General features: G+C 44.6%; 1 protein-coding gene across 3 annotated transcripts in view; it reads left to right on the top strand.

Annotated features, from left to right (window-relative positions):
* Positions 1-982, top strand: part of FBXL15 (F-box and leucine rich repeat protein 15) — a 35,694-nt gene extending 34,712 nt beyond the window's left edge. For all 3 annotated transcript variants that reach the window (XM_066598756.1, XM_066598757.1, XM_066598758.1), the window contains one exon: positions 301-982. In XM_066598756.1, coding sequence (XP_066454853.1) covers positions 301-490 — 190 coding nt within the window. In that variant the 3' untranslated portion in view covers positions 491-982. The remainder of the gene's footprint in view (positions 1-300) is intronic.
* Positions 983-17,124: the final 16,142 nt, after the last annotated feature.

Below are 17,124 nucleotides of genomic sequence, written 5' to 3' on the forward strand. Positions count from 1 at the left end.
ATATGGTCGTTTGAGACCAGCCTTACACTGTTGCATCTTGTAGTAGGGATCAGTACAAAGTAGGGCAATAGTCTGAAAATGAAGTCTGTACCGCGATGCTAGTTGAGTGAAGTACTACTATTAGGGTAGGTTTACATGTAGCGGAAATGCTGCAAGTTGAAAGTACAATACCATGTGCCAATATGTGCGCAAATCAACATGGTTCACTGGTAAAGGTTGGGAATTTTCCACCAGCTCTATAGAAATACTTTGCATTATTTTCAATGTGATTAAAGCTAAAGATCTTCTTGTTTCCTGCAGGACTCTTGCAGAGTATTGTGCTGGGCTGAAATCCCTCAAAGTAAAGCATTGCCATAACGTGACCGAATCCAGTCTAGGCATCCTGAGGAAGAGGGACGTGACTTTGGACGTAGAGCCTCCCTTACAACGAGCGTTGGTTCTCTTGCAGGACGTTGTTGGATTCGCACCATTTATTAATCTTCAAATTTAACAATATTTTCCGACTTCGACTAACCAACATTCTCTCATTTGCCACCACCACTGCCGAAAACTCCCCAAACCAAGCAGACGTGACCTTTAACACCACCACACAGTCTGCAGCCAGACTTTACAGCAGCAGTAAACATTTTAAAAGGTGCTATGAGGACGGAGAACATTACTTTGTGGCTGGAGGCGGCGGAGATTTACGGCCATAATTCAACAGGAGGTTGATGGTGATTATTAGCACATCAAGAGCTTTGATTTGTTGACCTTTTACAGAGCGGACTGCCCTGCCCGTGACACCACAGATGGTTTTATTTATTACTGCAGAGCCAGATAAGACATATTTACACAGTATCATTCACTCCAGCTAACTTCATGCAGCGCTGAAGCGTGGCTCCGCCGCAGACTATCTGATAGATTATGAATATGGATAGACCGTTTGGTGGAAATGTTTTGTTTAATGATGACATTAAAAATGAGAAAATAAAATGTAAGGAGTACATGAAGCCCGAGTGTGGTCCGTCTGCGTTCTAACTAATTACTTTAATTACAAAATTAATGTACCATGTGTGCTATACACAGATTAGCTGGTAGACATCGGTGGCTATGCTCAGAAAAATACAAGATGGCGGCCAGTCATTGCATATTCTGGAAGAACAGAAGTAGAGGACGACGCTAAAGCACCTGACAGTCCCAGCGATCATCGATCCTGATGATCGATCAGTGAATGGAAGAGGAGAGCGTCGGTCTACAAGAGGCAATCGTTGTGATTTTTATGCTTGCTGAAACCGAATGATAAGCGAACCAAGTATCGTTAGTCATTCAGTCGCTGCAGCATTTACACCGCATGAATAGCGGTCTGATTCCTGCGATCCAGCGAGAATATAAACAATAATCGTTCCATGTAAAAGGGCCCTTCTTCGTACAGTACAGTGACTTGGTTCCATGATCACACACAATATAAAGTCAATTGGCTCAAGTTCCTTCACATCTGCGTTAGGATCTCAGTTTGGAGCTTCCTTCGCAGATCTGGAAGAAATATCCTGCATGCAGTGCTTATTTTTCTGGTACAATTCTGAGCAGCTGAGAGGAAACCGCGCGGACCCATGGGGGGGGGGGGGGGGCTGTCCGGTTGGTTCAGTCATAAGACAGATCCGATCAGCCAAAATATACCCATTTCCTGCTCCCCGAACGGAATCCCCACTGCAGATGTGAGAGCAGCCATAGGTAATGAAAAAAAATGCAAGCTACATCGCAATTAAATACAATAAAAACCATGTATCACCTGATAAAGTAATCTACAATTTATGTAGCGCACAGCTGTATAAATAACACACTATGCACAAACAGTAGCGCGGAAATTAGGTTGGCACCGGTCAGGATGTGCTGCAGAATCAAATTACAAGTATTTTAATACGAGAATATTTAAAGACTGGGGTAATTTTGTTAAAGCGTTTGCGTCACTTTCTGGGGTTAAAAAGGAAAAAAATTTGCACACATGGGCATTCGCTTTTGGCGCTGGCCCTGCCACCTTTTTTAAGTTGGCATGGCTTGTCAGGAAGGTCCCAGATGACAGGTTTATGTAAACTATACCAGAAATGTATGCCAGGTCGGACCTGATGTACATTTCAATGTAGGCGCACGGAGCTGCCGAAGCAGCCTGTGCCTCATCATGTATTGGCGCACCGTGCGCCGGGGTAAATCATACTAAGTCCCGCATCACAAATGCCAGGCTTAGTAAATTTCATCCAGTATCTATAACTATAAGGCCGGGTCACACAACTGTATCGTAAAACGCTGCATAATTAATTGCATCACTTTACCGGCATTTCGCACTGCGTATCCCTGCACATTGTCACGTCTTTGCTCGTGTACGCCTGCGCACGTACAGCATATTTTACGAGTGCTGTCCTGCACTGGCTTCTTGGTTTGTTTTATTATTTCCTTCTCATGTCTCCTAGTGACATACATTAAAAAACGGCACACATACGCAATGTAACTGTACAGGCACAGTGTTTCAAACCCACTCATAGAGAATAGGGCTCTTATGCTCACAATACGCAGTAAAATACAACATGCTGCGTTTTTTTAAACACGTAACACACGCAATAAATATACGCAAGTTTGTCGAACAATGAAAATCAATGTTCTTTCCCTGACGCCATTTATGTGCGTCAATGAAAGTAAATTGATGCAAATACATTGGTGTGAGCCCGGCCCAACCAACATATTCCCTTTCCTGGGATGATTTGTGCTGCGAGGAAGCTGTAGATCCTTCCCGTCTCCGTTCACCGCTAGACGTATACTTAGATTTATTTCATTTTGAACAGAAAGTAAATCTAATATTTTACCAAGAAGCAAAGAACTGAATTGCTGTACATAAAGCTTGGAATGCTCCCGCACGAGAAAACTAGTATGATAGTCATTTGGCATGGGCTGTTAGTTTGTTTGTAAGGTGGGCAGGATACATTGATTTCTAATAAACCCATGAGATACGATACAAGAAAAAGAGTGTTTTGTCATTACAGTGGATGAAAACTGTTAAAAGGAAAGACTCCTACGGACCCGGCCTCCTCCAAATATATACTCCTCAAGGATGCTTCATAAATAAATAAATCTTGTTATTTGTATAGAGCCAACTTATTCCGCAGCGCTTTCAGGTAATTATTACTTATTACCCCCCACCAAGCTGGGTTTTCATTTTACCGACCTCGGAAGGATGGAAGGCTGAGTCAACCTTGAGCCGGCTACCTGAATCACGCGGGGATCGAACTTGCAACCTTCAGGTCATCTAAATTTCTAATTGGCCAATTGGGCAAACAATTACACATTCCTGGTCCTGCATAGAGGCCTATTTACATGCAACAATTATGGCTCAAAATTCGTTCAAAAATCCGCAAATGATGATTTTAAGGTGAACTTAAAATCCATCGTTCAGCTGCAGAGAGATAAAATATCTCTCAACAGACCGCACGCTGTGTTCTTCAGGGGAGCCAGAAAATTACATTGTATTCTGCTGGGACCCCCAATGAGGGCAATGCAGCTGTGTGCAGAGCCCAGCCCACATGCTGGCACTTTTACATGCAAATAAAGATAGTGTTAATGGACATTACTGTCCATTAACACTTTATGCAAAATGATCACTAAAACTTTCAATCGCTTGAAAGATCATCTTTGTGTGTAAATGGGCCTTACGATGGATAGTGATCCGCTGACAAATGTACTTGTCTGTCGTTGATTGCATCTTTGATGCCAGCAGATCGTCCTGTGCAAAGACGGTTCTGCTGCTGAAACTGAACAGGCCTGAAGAATTGCAGACTGTTCGGTCACTGAGGATTGTTCCTTGTAAATGGAGCATTTAATCAACTTGCTATATAAGTGATGATTACTGGCAGAAAATCTGAATGGAGCTTAAAGGATACCTGTTAGCTCTATGGGCCCCATAAACTATAGGTATGGCTCATAGATCAGGGGATGCTGAGTTTAGGGGTGTGATTTTTGTACTCACCTGCCTCTTTATTATGGTTGTGCTCACTTCTGGCACAACCCGAACAGATGAGCGACATCCTTTAGATTTCACATTTATTATTGCCATCTGAAAACGCTGTACCGGAATGCGCTCCGTGTTTTTGTCTTTCTTCCCGAGTTCCATTTATTATGTCTTAATGAGAGGACAATGTGTGTGCGCTCAAGGAGTTTGCGGCATGCACCATGTGTCAGCTTTGCTGGTGGACAGTAATTGTTTCAAGGTGATCATACCCACTCAGTCTTCCTTCTCTGTCTGCTCCGTTGGGTATGTGGAGGGATCCCTGAAGTAGTGAGTGGCTGCTTCTGAAGTTGCTACATCTTCGGAGGTCAAAAGAAATATTAGTGATGAGAGTGAGAACAGCAATACTGCCAAGAAACAAGACTGATGCTCCTTTTACTTCTAACGAGAACCTCACCATTCTAGCTTGCCCGAGCGAAGGAGGTGATGGCGTCATCACCAGATCATTCGCACTTGGGCAACCTGTTTAGACAGGCAAATCATCGTTGGGAATTGTGAACTTCTCGTTCACATTCAAGACACTATTCTGGCTGTCAAATTTTCAGTAGTAACCCCGTCACAGTATGTTCTCTATAGAAGTTAATGATCTGTTTGATGGAAGGATGGAGTAGAGGAACTAACAAGTGCTACACCTGTAGAAGTAGTAGTACAACACCTACATAGTCTAATGCTTAGCAAACAGACGGGGATGAAGATGAACACAGACAAGTAATGGCCCGCTGCACTCCCGGATTCATTTCCATGTATAAAGTGCCTATAGTGGCTCGGTGCAGACAGTATCAGGAAAGTATCAAAGAACCATCAAGATGACTCAGTGCATTAAAATATAGAAAGCATAGAACTAATAACCCAAACTATATATAGGTCTCCTTAGTAAAACAATTATGTAAGCTAAGCACATACAACCACTCAATCTGTATATGTGATGAAAATACGGCTGCATGGAAAATGGTTTGAAGGTGTAGTCCAGCCTCTTTTTTTTAAATTTGTTTTTATTAATTGAATCAGGACAAGTCTTATCATTACAGTATTTTTTGCTGCTTTGGCATCATGCATATATGTCATCCTGATTCACTTTTGCATAACATTTTTATATAACTGGGAGGGTTAGGGAAGGGAGAGAAAAAAAAAGTAAAGTAAAAAAAAAAAAAAAAATTCAAATTAAAAAAATAAAAAAAAGGAGAGGGGGGGGAGATTGTAAAGTCCCCCCTCGGGGGGGGGGGGGGGGGGGATGTCGGCAAGGCAGGAAGGGGTCAGGGGGGGAGGGGAACATCTGTGTTAAACCAAACTTTTGACCCGTTTTGATATTTACATATTTGGTCTTTTGACCTTCATGCTGGAGATCTTCAGAAAATGTGGAGGCCCCACGCGGCCACGGCACGACCAATGGTTCACCCTACACAGGTATATCCCCCACTGCTGCTTGCTCCTGGAACCAATAGGTGTGGTGAAAGCAATTTTTTAGTTTCTCTTTTACTCTTTGTGGCATTAGTTGGATGAAACTTCCCCATGTTTCGAAGAAAGCTTGTACCATTTTCTCCTTGAATAATGATGTTTCCGCCCAATCCATTTGAAATAAGAATGCTAGTTTCTCCAGGAACGGTCTAAATGGAGGGCCTGTTGGTTGCATCCAGGTCTGTAGAATAGCTTTTAGTCCTGCTGCTGCTTCTGCTATGAAGTGTAATAACTTTCTTACTCCTCTGGCACAGTGGTATGTCTTGGGATCTAGGTACCCAAATATTGCCCAGGCTGGTTCTTGTGGGCAGAAGTTTGTCAGGTGTCTTATAGTGTATGCGCGTATTTGGGACCAAATGTTTTTATTAGAGGACATGTCCACAGACTATGATATAGATTAGTGTTTGGTTCCTGGCATTTGAAGCAGTTTGGGGTGTCATAAATTCCCATGTGATATCCCTTGATTGGAGTGAGGTATGATCTGTGGACTATCTGTAGCCTCATTTCCAGAAACCTGGCCGATGGCAGGTATTTGTGGGCTGACACTAAAGATTCCTTGATTAGTGTAGGTGTAAGGTCTGGGTTGTCCAAAGACCACTTCCCGACCCCTGGGTCAATGTCCTCTTCTTCCCTCATGTTCCTTATTGCTCTATATAATTTAGATATCATTCCCCGTGTTCCAGTTTTCTTGGAGATCCAGGTGTCCCCTGTCTGTGTCCAGTCGTGCTCTTGGAGCTGTGGTAGGAGTCCTGTGATATAGTGTCTGGCCTGCAGATATGAGAACAGTGGGATCGGGAGCTCAGGGTATTTTTGTTTTATTTCTGCGTTCGTTAGAATTCTTCTTTCCCTTTTGTGTAGTAATTTATCTATTGAGTCCAGCCCATGTGCCTTCCATTCATAAAAAGTGTTGAGGGTTTCCGTCCTGGAAGTTCGGATTGTTTATAAATGACAAATGTGGGGATACGTGTGGTGACGTTTGACTGTCTCTGCGTAATTTGTTCCATGTTTTCCATGCTGCTAGTATCAGAGGGTTGTGTTTGATTTTTCTTGGCAGTTCTGAGTATGGGTAGTGAAGTATGTTTTGTAGTTGTGTTGGGTTAGCCATTGTCTGTTCGAGTGATGCATTTGTGAAGTGTGACTTGGAATAGATCCAGTCATGGATAATTTGCGCTTGTGCTGCTAGGTTGTAGTCCCGTATATTTGGTAGATTAGCGCCACCGTTATCTTTGTGTTTGTGTAGTATTTTAAGAGCAATGCGTGGTCGTCTCCCCCCCCAAATGAAATTTCTATATTGGTAATTAATCTTCTTTATGTCTTTCAATTTTAAGAATATTGGGAGTGAGTGTAGGATATATAGTAATCGTGGGAATTCTATCATCTTTAGGAGGTTGATTCTCCCCAGAAAAGAGACCGTGAAGCTCTTCCATACGTTTAGGGTCGTTTCTAGTTTTTTAACGTATGGTTCGATGTTTGTGTTGTAAAGTGCCGAAGGATTTTTTGGGATTCAGATTCCCAGATATTGTATGGAATGTTTTTCCCATTTAAATGGATATTGGTTTGCCCATGGGGGTTTAGCTGGTCCTCTAAGTAACAATGCTTCTGTTTTGTCCAGGTTCAAGGTGTAGCCCGAGAATTTGCCTATTTTCTCTATTTCTAATAATGGGGTGTTCGTGTTTCCCTGGGGTTGTTGACTATGAGTAAGAGGTCGTCCGCAAATGCTTCTGCCTTTATCTTTGTTTCTCCATAGCATGCCCCTGTAAAGAGTGTTGTGTGCGTTAGGAATCTAAGTAACGGATCAATGGATATGTTAAAGAGTAATGGCGATAGAGGGCAGCCCTGTCGTGCTCCTCTGAATAAGTCAATGTGGGGGGTATTAAGGCCATTGACTGTGAGAATCGTGGTGGCGTTTGTTTGTGTTGTGTTAATATAGTTTGTGAAGGTCTGTCCAAACCCTCTTTTTTTCAATAGCATGTTTAAAAATGGCCAGGCCATTTTGTCAAATGCTTTCTCAGCGTCTAAACTTAGAAGCATTGTTATGGGATTTTCAGGGTTTTGTGCTGCGACGGTCGCCGCTATGGCAGCTCTGATGTTTTTTAGCGCACTGCGCCCTTGTGTAAAGCCTTTTTGCAATCTGTCTAGTATGGACGGTAAGATGGTTTGAAGCCTGTCGGCTAGTATTTTGGATAAGAATTTGTAGTCACAATTTAGTAATGCGATCGGTCTGTATGATCGCGGATCTGTTGGGTCTTTGTTTTGTTTGGGGAGTAAAATTGTTCTAGAAGTTCCGAAATGCTCTATTTGGGTGTCTTCCGTGTATATTGCATTGTATAATTGGGTCAGCACTGGTACTATGTCTGTTGTTAGTATTTTGTAATATTCCGTCGAGAAGCCGTCCGGCCCCGGCAATTCTCCCCCCGCTGCTGTCGCAATTACTCCCCGGACCTCCTCCTCTCGTATGTCGGCGTTCAGTAATGTTCTTTGTTCCTCTGTAAGTCTTGGCAGACGCATCGTCTCTAGGAAACTGTGAATGTCTTGTATGTTGGCTGGTTCTGCCCGATATAGGTTTTCAAAATATTCGTATAGTATTTGGGTTATCTCTTCTTGTTTTGTCGTGAGGGTATTGTCATTAGTGTGTCTTAGGGTTAGTATTGGCTTGTATGGCTGTTTTTGTTTGGCTAAATTTGCTAACAATCGTCCTGTCTTGTTGCCCCACCTGTAAAATTTGTTTTTTGTTAGTTGTGTTTGCCAGTGTGCGTGTGTGTGTACGAAGTTGTTCAACAGGTGTTTTGCTGTGAGAAATATTTGATACCAGTTATCATTTTGGGAGTCTATGTGTTCTTTTTGTGCTGCCAAAAGGGAGCTATGTAAGGCCTCAAATTCTGTTTGAAATGTTTTTCTTTTGTGGGACACGTAGCTTATAATGTGGCCTCTCATCACTGCCTTTGAGGCTTGCCAGAAAAGTGTTATGTTGTCTATGTGTTCTCGGTTATCGTCTGCGTAGTTGTTCCAGTGTCATTTTATGTATTCTCTGAAGTCTTCCAATTCCCGTAGGTATGAGGGGAAACGCCATAACCGTGACAGCTTCCGAGGAGGAACCATTTGCAACGTTGTTGCAATCGGTGCGTGGTCGCTTAGGGTTATCGATGGATTATGGATTGCTGATGGCAATCAAAGATTTTGTTTGATATTAAGAAGAAATCAATTCGAGAAAAAGAATGATGGGCATTAGTGCAGCATGTATATTCTCTGCTAGTTGGGTTTGAGAGTCGCCACCGGTCGCACACGCGGAGTTGGTCTATTAGTGTGATTAGTGCCTGCGTAGTTGAGGTTGGTTGAGTAGAGGGTCCTGTTCTGTCTAATGAGTCGTCTTGTATGCCATTAAAGTCTCCCCCCAGGATTATGTGGTCGTTTATATACGTTTGTAGTTCTGTTAATGTGGCATAGAATTTTGGTTGGTCTGTGTTGGGGGCATATGTATTCACTAAGCAGTATGTTTGTGAGCCTATGCTGACCCTCAGCACCAGGTATCTCCCTTGTGGGTCTATTATGGTTTGCTTCATTGTGTATGGTATGTTTTTCCTAATTAAGATGGCTACTTCTCGTGATGCTGACGTGTGTGAGGCTGTGTAGCATGCATCTATCCACGGTGCTCTCAGCTCGCCCTTCCCTTCTTTTTTCCAGTGTGTTTCCTGCAGAAACACAATGTCTGGCTTGTGTCGCTTCAGGTGTGTTATTACTTTTTTTTGTTTAATAGGTGTGTTAAATCCATCTACGTTCCATGATAGAATTTGTAGTGTTTTTTGGTGTTTGGTATTCTGTTGTCTCTGAGTCTATAGGCATGTTGGTGTGTGTGTTTTGATTATATTTACCGTTGTGTTTGCCTTTTTGTTGTTGTCGCGTCCCCCGGTCCCAGCGAGCCGCGGGTGCAACGAGTGGTGGTCGTGCCGTGTCTGCGGGGTCCTCCGATCTCCTTGTTAGATTTTTTCCTAGGAATCAAACGGGTCATAGTGAAAAACATGAAAAAAAACATGTAAACATTAAACATGAGTATAGTCTTTTCTTTTGCATTAGTGTTGCCACATCCACGTTGTTTGGAACAGGGTCGTGTTGGGGATTAGGGACTTGGTTCCCTCTTTCTTTCTGTCTCATCCTTGTCAGTCTTCTTCTTCCAGACATAGGTGTCTTCTTGCGTCTTCCGGAGTGTTAAACATCAGAGATCTGTTGCCTTCTTGGATCCGGAGTTTTGCAGGGTATAGCAATTGGAAACGTGTTTCGCTTGTGCAGGGCTTGACAGATTGGAGTGAATAGTTTGCGTTTCTGTGATACTGCAACTGAGAAGTCCTGGAATATAAGGATTTTTGTTCCTTGGATTATTAGTTCTTCTCGTCTGTAAGCCTGCAGGATACTTTCTTTTGTTGCCCAATGTATGTACTTGGCTATCACTGGGCGAGGTCGGGTTCTGTTGTTGCGCCCGTCTCCTCGTGGGCCGTCTCTGTGGGCCCTTTCAATTGTTAAGGGGTCATTTGGCACGTTGAGCTGAAGAGCTTGTGGCAGGTCAGTGGATAGATACGTTAGGGGTTGGGCGTTGGTTATCGATTCCGGTATTCCCACAAATCCTAGCTTATTGCGTTGATGTCTATTCTCTAGGTCGTCTATTTTTTCCCGGAGTGCTTCAGTTTCTAATCGGCTTCTTTGTAATGAGGCTTCTAGGGTTGCTATGGAGTGTTCTGTATTTTTGCTCTTTGCTTCCAGCTCTGTCAGTCTTTGGGTGTTGTCCGTGATTTGCGATAGAGCTGAGTTTATGGATTTGTGCAGTGTCTCTAGTCTATTGTCAAATAGTGGTAGTAGTATTTTTGAGACCTCTTGTGCCACCATTGTGGCTTGTGTCATTTCTGCGCTGTTGTCCATCGATGGTTCAGTGGTTTGCAGAGGTGGGGTTTCAGGATTATGGTCAGATGATGTTGTAGCTCGGGGTGGGGTATTCCTTGGGGAAGGTATGGATTTGTTGTATGTTCCTGCACTCTTTCTTTTATGCTTTTGGTTGGTCTGTTTTTCTGCTTTCCTTCTATGTTTGTTTTGTCTGTATCTATCTGGCGCGTTGCTCGTGTTGAGGTGCTTGCGTTACGGTCGTTTAGATATTTGTCCATATTTTAGTTTCCCCAGTTCTGGTGATTATGTAGATTATGCGTCTAAGGATCTGCTTTTTCCCTGTATCCAGGATTTCTTTTGCTTTGTTGCTGATTTTTTTAGTGCGGATGCGGCGTCTCATTTAACTATTATTCTTGCATTTTTGCTTGTGGGGTTTTGTTGGGTTTTTCTGGCAGTTGTTGTTTTAGTTATGCTTGTTTCTGTCCCCCTTTCTCACCTCCACTCTATCCCGGGGGGGGGGGGGGGGGGGGGTCAAAGATTTATGTTTTATGGGTGTCTTCTTCCTTCAATTCGTTTCCTTCCTCTTTTTCTCTCTCTCTCTTCCTTCAGGGTATTGTGTTTTTGGCTGTGTTATCCTTCTGTGTTCCTCTTTCCTTTCCTTCCCCCCTTCCCCTCCAGGCTATGTTAATGTCTTTATTTTTTTGTTGGGGCCCTGTCCAGAGCTATGGCCGGGTGTGGTTTGTTTATAGTACCTTTGTGTGGCTCTGGGGGCTTTTGTGTGAATTGTGGGTGGGGGTTTCCCAGTCCCCTGAGGGGATTTCTGTGCCCTTCCCCTTACTCACAGGATCACTCTGGGGGTCCTACTAGCGTCACTGCCGCAGCTTCAGGTTGTGGTTTTAGGCCTTGCTGAATTGTGGCCCGTCGGCAGCCTCCTTTCTGTTGGGGCCGGCGCTCCGGGTGCCGCTGGGCAGCGGTGTGCTAGTGGCCTTCTGATGAAGAGGAGACTCCGATGAGTCGCTCCGGCGGCTACTGTGGTGGGCAGGGCTTGCCGCGTGTGTCGCGGCCGGTAATCTAGGCCGCGGCTTCTCGCGCCGTTAGGCGGCAGCGCTCCAGCCGTCCCGCGGGGAGTGCGCTTCTCTGGAGATGCCCCTCGGTTCGTTCGGACGCCCTCCCCGGGTCCCTCCTCCCTCTCTGTACCGTGCGAGGGTGGTCGCGGCCGGGAGGTTGTCTCGCGGCTCCTGCCGCTATTTGGGCTCCGTTCTCCGGCTGTTTCCCAGCGGATTCGCGGCCTTCAGTGGGTCTCCCGGGCTTCTTCTGCCGCCTCTCGGGGTCTTCTCCTCTCGCGGCGCTGATCGGGAGCTATCGCGGCCCTCGTAGCCGGAAATCCAGGCCGCGGTTTCAGGCGTCTCCTAGGCCGCGCACTTCGGGGGTTCCCCTTGCCTCTCGGGCGGAAGTCGGCGGTCCGGCGGGTCTTACCGGGGGTCTTCTATAAGGTAAGGTCCCGGTGTATTGTGGGCTCCACGTCTTCCTTCTTCCCCCGCCTGTATCCCGGTTTGGTGGCTCTGCAGGTTGTGATGTGGGGTTCACCGGAGGCTTCCTGGGTGTCTTCTGGGTGAAGGGGGCTTCTGTCAAGCAAGTGGGGGAGATGTTCGTCCCCCACAGCTGCTTTTGTGAGGCACTTGAGGGTCCCGATGGCTCTGGGAGTCTGCGTTAGCAGGAGCTCTGTCGGGCACGTCCTGCTCCCTCTGTGTCTTGGGCGGAAGTCCAACCTCTTTTTAACTGATAGTAGTTGATGGACGGGGATCCACCGCTTGGGATCTCCATCCATTAGCTGATCATTGAGATTCTTGAAATCAATGGTAGTGCCACGATTTTATTGGGCCTCCAGTTCCTTGTTACAGACAGGATGTCCAATCCTGTCCAGAACAGGAAGTTTAATAGAATTGTGGCACTACCATTGATTTCAACAATCCGTGGATGCTAAGTAGCAGATCCCCATCCAACTATTGATGACCTAGTCCTATGTGGAAGATAGGTTATCAGTTGAAAAGTGGCTGGAATAGCACCTTTAATGCTTACTATTGCATTTAGTGGGCAGAAAATAAGAATCCCATCTTCCATAGACTCTTTGATGCACCCTCATCAGACTAGGGCTCCATGATGTATTGGTTGAACGACATGAATTCATATACGATTGCACAGCAAATAATGTGTGCAGTTTCTCCATAATTTGCTGTCATATGACTCTTGACAAGCTTCAGAACTGAATTCTTCAAAGCAGTTGTCAGCCTTATTGTATTGGATCTTCCCAAAATTTGGGCTGTTTGACAGGCACTCAGCACTGGCTGGAAGCATTCTGGAGTGCTGGATACTCCCTTCTGCAGCACAAGCAGCAAAACGGCCAGCGTTAAAGTGGCACTGAAGTTGCAGCCGCCATCCCAGTGACAGCAACAGTAGGTAGGGGTGCTATAAAGGCACAGACCGTCACCATTTTAGAGGGAAGACATACCAACCTTAGTGAAGTAGCGGATGCCACATTGACAGAGTAGAGTGGTGTTAGCTGCATGTAGAGCCACATTGCCCCACTAATGGTTCAGTAAGAGGCCCAAGTGAGTGGTAGGGTCAGAAGGACCCAAAAAGATAAGGCCTCAAGCAAGAATTAGGGCCCAAGTACAGAGCGAGCACTGGTAAGCAAAAGGGGGCCAAGGCAAAAGGCTCGCTGCAGAGGCTGCCCTAGCAGGTCAAGTCAAGAAGGGTCGTGTGATGACACACCTGCAGTCCGAGACCAGGCCAAGTGCTGAAGATTGGTGAGAGGGACGTGCTGTAGGAGAAAGTAGCATTAAGGGTTAGTTAGTAGGTTTAGTAATTTAACATGCCTATAAATCCCTGCAGTTCCTTTTTGTTCCGGGGACTGACAATCTCTTTATTACTGGAATCTTAGCAAGAGCTGGCTTCATTCCAATATCAAGATTTCTCCACCATACAGAATTTCTGTTTTCTTAATATGACATTTTAATTTAGTTCAGACCATAGCGTTTTACAATCAGTAACATTCATTTTAACCTTTCATCATGTTCAACTTTTGTGGTGCCCCGAATCAAAATGTCATCTATATAGACCAACCCGTTTAACCCCAACTGTTCTATGAAAATATTCAAGAACAGAGCATAATCCAAAGAGAAAGTGCTTGAAGGGGTTCAGTCATTTAAAAAAAAAAATTCTATACTTACCTATTCCTCCCCCGTCAGTCTACTTACCAGATCTTCAACCCCCCCCCCCCTATCTTCTCCTGTCTTCTATGTCATTTCACCTCCAGCTGCCCAATCCTTCTCCTTCCTGTGAGGTTACGTACATTGCCAGCAGTCTTCTTCCTGCCAGTCAACGTACATTACGTTATAGTTCACAGGCCAGCATGGGGAGTACCGATCTAATTCAGAGGCTGCTCGTGTGAGCTGTCTTGGCAATAGATTAGAATTCCTTCCTAGCCAGTGAAGGCTTAAAGGGGTTGTCCCGCGCCGAAACGGGTTTTTTTTTTTTTCAACCCCCCCCCCGTTCGGCGCGAGACAACCCCGATGCAGGGAGGTAAAGAAAGCTCACCGGAGCGCTTACCTTAATCCCCGCGCTCCGGTGACTTCTCTACTCACCGCTGAAGATGGCCTCTTCCTCCGTGGACCGCAGCTCTTCTGTGCGGTCCACTGCCGATTCCAGCCTCCTGATTGGCTGGAATCGGCACGTGACGGGGCGGAGCTACACGGAGCTACACGGAGCCCCATAGAAGACTGCAGAAGACCCGGACTGCGCAAGCGCGGCTAATTTGGCCATCGGAGGCCAAAAATTAGTCGGCTCCATGGGAACGAGGACGCTAGCAACGGAGCAGGTAAGTAAAAAACTTTTTATAACTTCTGTATGGCTCATAATTAATGCACAATGTACATTACAAAGTGCATTATTATGGCCATACAGAAGTGTATAGACCCACTTGCTGCCTCGGGACATCTCCTTTAAGCACAGGGACGTGACCTTCACTGACCAGGACGAAAGGAATGTGAGGAATGCCAGCTTCATAAGAAGCTGGCCAGTTTTCGGTGAGGTGAGGTGACCCTGGGGGCATTGGAGAAGCTCAGCCAGAAGATGTTGCAAGGAGACTGATGGGGAAGAAATAGGCAAGTATAGAATTTTTATTTTCTTAATGACAAAACCCCTTTAAGCTGGTACTTTCCTAACTATGTCCTGACAAGACTGTAGAGTTCTTCAATACAATGAACAGGTTATGCAGGAGACCATGTTTTTAAAAGGGGTTCTCTGGGTGCAGACAGCAAAATTTTTTTTAAAAAAAAGCAATCGTACTCTTACCTGTTCATTCCTGTGGCAATCTACCGCTGTAGCTCCTGCGGTCCTCTTGTTTTTTTATTAAGGAATGGCTAGCACTTGTTAGCTGCAACCAGAGACAACGTCAGTGATATGCCATTCTCCTGGCATCATGGCTCTCAGTATCTGGGCCATGATGCCAGAAGAATGGCATGTGACTGCTGTCTCCTCTAATTGGATGTGGAGGTCAACCGGTAGCCATTCGCAAACAAAGACCAGGAAAAAAAGCAAGATCTGCAGTGCAGGAACGAATGGCTGAGTATGGCTGCTTTTATTGGTTTTCACATATTTGCAGCACATATATTTACAAGCAAATGTGCAGTAGGTTGGGTTTTGCTGCAACAATCATGGCACAGTATGTCGTGTTAAAATGTCACAACATTCACTGAATTTACTTGCAGCGTCACAATCCAACACTGCGATTATAATGTCACGTATAAATGTCAATCTTTCTACAGAGGGTTTCCCGGTCTGTACCATGTATGGGGTAGGGTCTTGACTTAGCATCTTACTCCTTAGCATATATGCAGGCATAAAGTGCTGCCAGCCTCTTACATGCTGTTAATGGGAGTACACGGAAAGTGCTTTTTTCCCGTATTTGAGGAATTGCAAAATTACTCCCTCTATAAAATGAGATGTGCATGTCAATTAGCATACAAAAAAGTAGCCTAGAGAGACACAATTTCTTGTAGCACTTTACATCTAAAGGCCATGTGCCTATTGGCTTGGGCATGAGGTCTGTAATGTTTAATGAAAGTATTTTGATTCTGCCAGGTATCTGACCTACAAATCTGTAACATGGTAGAAAAATACTATTGGAAATCTGATGATCTGCACAGGTATGGCACAGAAATGAAAAAAAATCATATACAATGGAGGATAATGCACAAATACGGTTTCTGAAATCATTTTATTTTTAAATGCAAAATCAAGATCCTTTCTTCTCTATGAAATATTAATGGAACTTAAATCCGACCCTCAGAGCGAGGGAGGTGTAGGGTGAACGCCTCTACACATACTGGAAGATCACTTGCACTGAAGTCCCAGGCATGCAGTGAATGTAACTAAGCATGCAAATTCACACAGGGAAATGAAAAGGAACGTAAACACCTTCCAGCATTCCTTCATGTAAAACTATGCTAAAAGCTGCACAGTAGAGCTTGGCACACACATAGATTGGCGGATTCAGTAGCAGACATGACACAAGTTCAGTGTCCAGTTTAGCAATGCAATAAACACTTAAAAATGGTCTTCAAATATAATTAAAGCAAACTGCAATTAGCAAACAACAATAGAATAGGAATGTTGCAAACTCTGAGCTTCAAATACCGGATTTTTATGTAAACAATACTTTGTAAAGGTTTCAAGGTCTAAGAAGAAGTATTATTGTAGATGTCAACCACCAGTTTTTGATTCTACATCTTCCTTCAATTCAAATTTCATCTTCATACACTGCTCTGAAAAATGAAATGTGGCCCGGATGGTTGAAATTTTTTCAAAAAGACCTTTTTTGACCCCCATTGCTCTTCCTTATAAATTGCATGGCCCATCTGTGGCAACTGGTAGCAATGTCTCTTCTAATAACTCCAATGAAGGAGGAAGGGGGGGGAATTTATCAGAACCAGTTCAAACACCTAAAATAACCCAAAGGTGACGATTGTAACAAAGCCACAATAGTCGTGCCAAGTGTTTTTGTAAGGCTGTACTGCACTGTAACATTAAAGGTGTGAACTTAACGTCTAGTTGGACATTTTTTTTTAAGCATAGCTGCAAATGCATTAACTCTTTCCAATGCACTGTCTGACCTCGGAAGACATTATGATTTAAGGCTGTACAGCTCCAATGTTGGAAGACATCCGTCGGGGTTCTATTACTGTATATTGCTGTTGCTCTCTGCTGTCGGAGCCTATCCAATGTGTCACCTCATGCAGTACTGGCTTTAGCCAGCATATAGCGCTGTTGTATAACAGCAGAAAAAAAGTAAGCTCCCTAGGAAAACCAGGATACAAATTGGATTGGAAAGGGTTAAAATAACAAAAACTGCGGTGCTTACCAGTCCTCTCCACCGCCGATCCAGCACTGCAACCCTGCTATCCTCCCAGACTTTGTTTAGGAATGGATACCACATGACCACTGCAGCCAATCAGAGGCTGCAGCAGTCACATGTTGTTCTCCTGCCATCACTACTTAGATGCTGGCAGTCGTTATATCAGGAGAATGGTATCTGACTGCTGAAGCCTCTGATTGGCTGCAGTGGTCATGACTACTGAAGCGGTCAGGTGGTATCTTTTCCTAAACAAACGCGAGGAGGACCACAGGGCTCCAGCACAGGATCACCAGAGAAGAGGATGGGTAAGTACCACTTTGGTTATTTTAAAGCATTTGCAGCCTTAGAGACTAGA

The sequence above is a fragment of the Eleutherodactylus coqui genome, chromosome 4, assembly GCF_035609145.1.
Source record: "Eleutherodactylus coqui strain aEleCoq1 chromosome 4, aEleCoq1.hap1, whole genome shotgun sequence".
NCBI classification, from domain to species: Eukaryota; Metazoa; Chordata; class Amphibia; order Anura; family Eleutherodactylidae; genus Eleutherodactylus; species Eleutherodactylus coqui.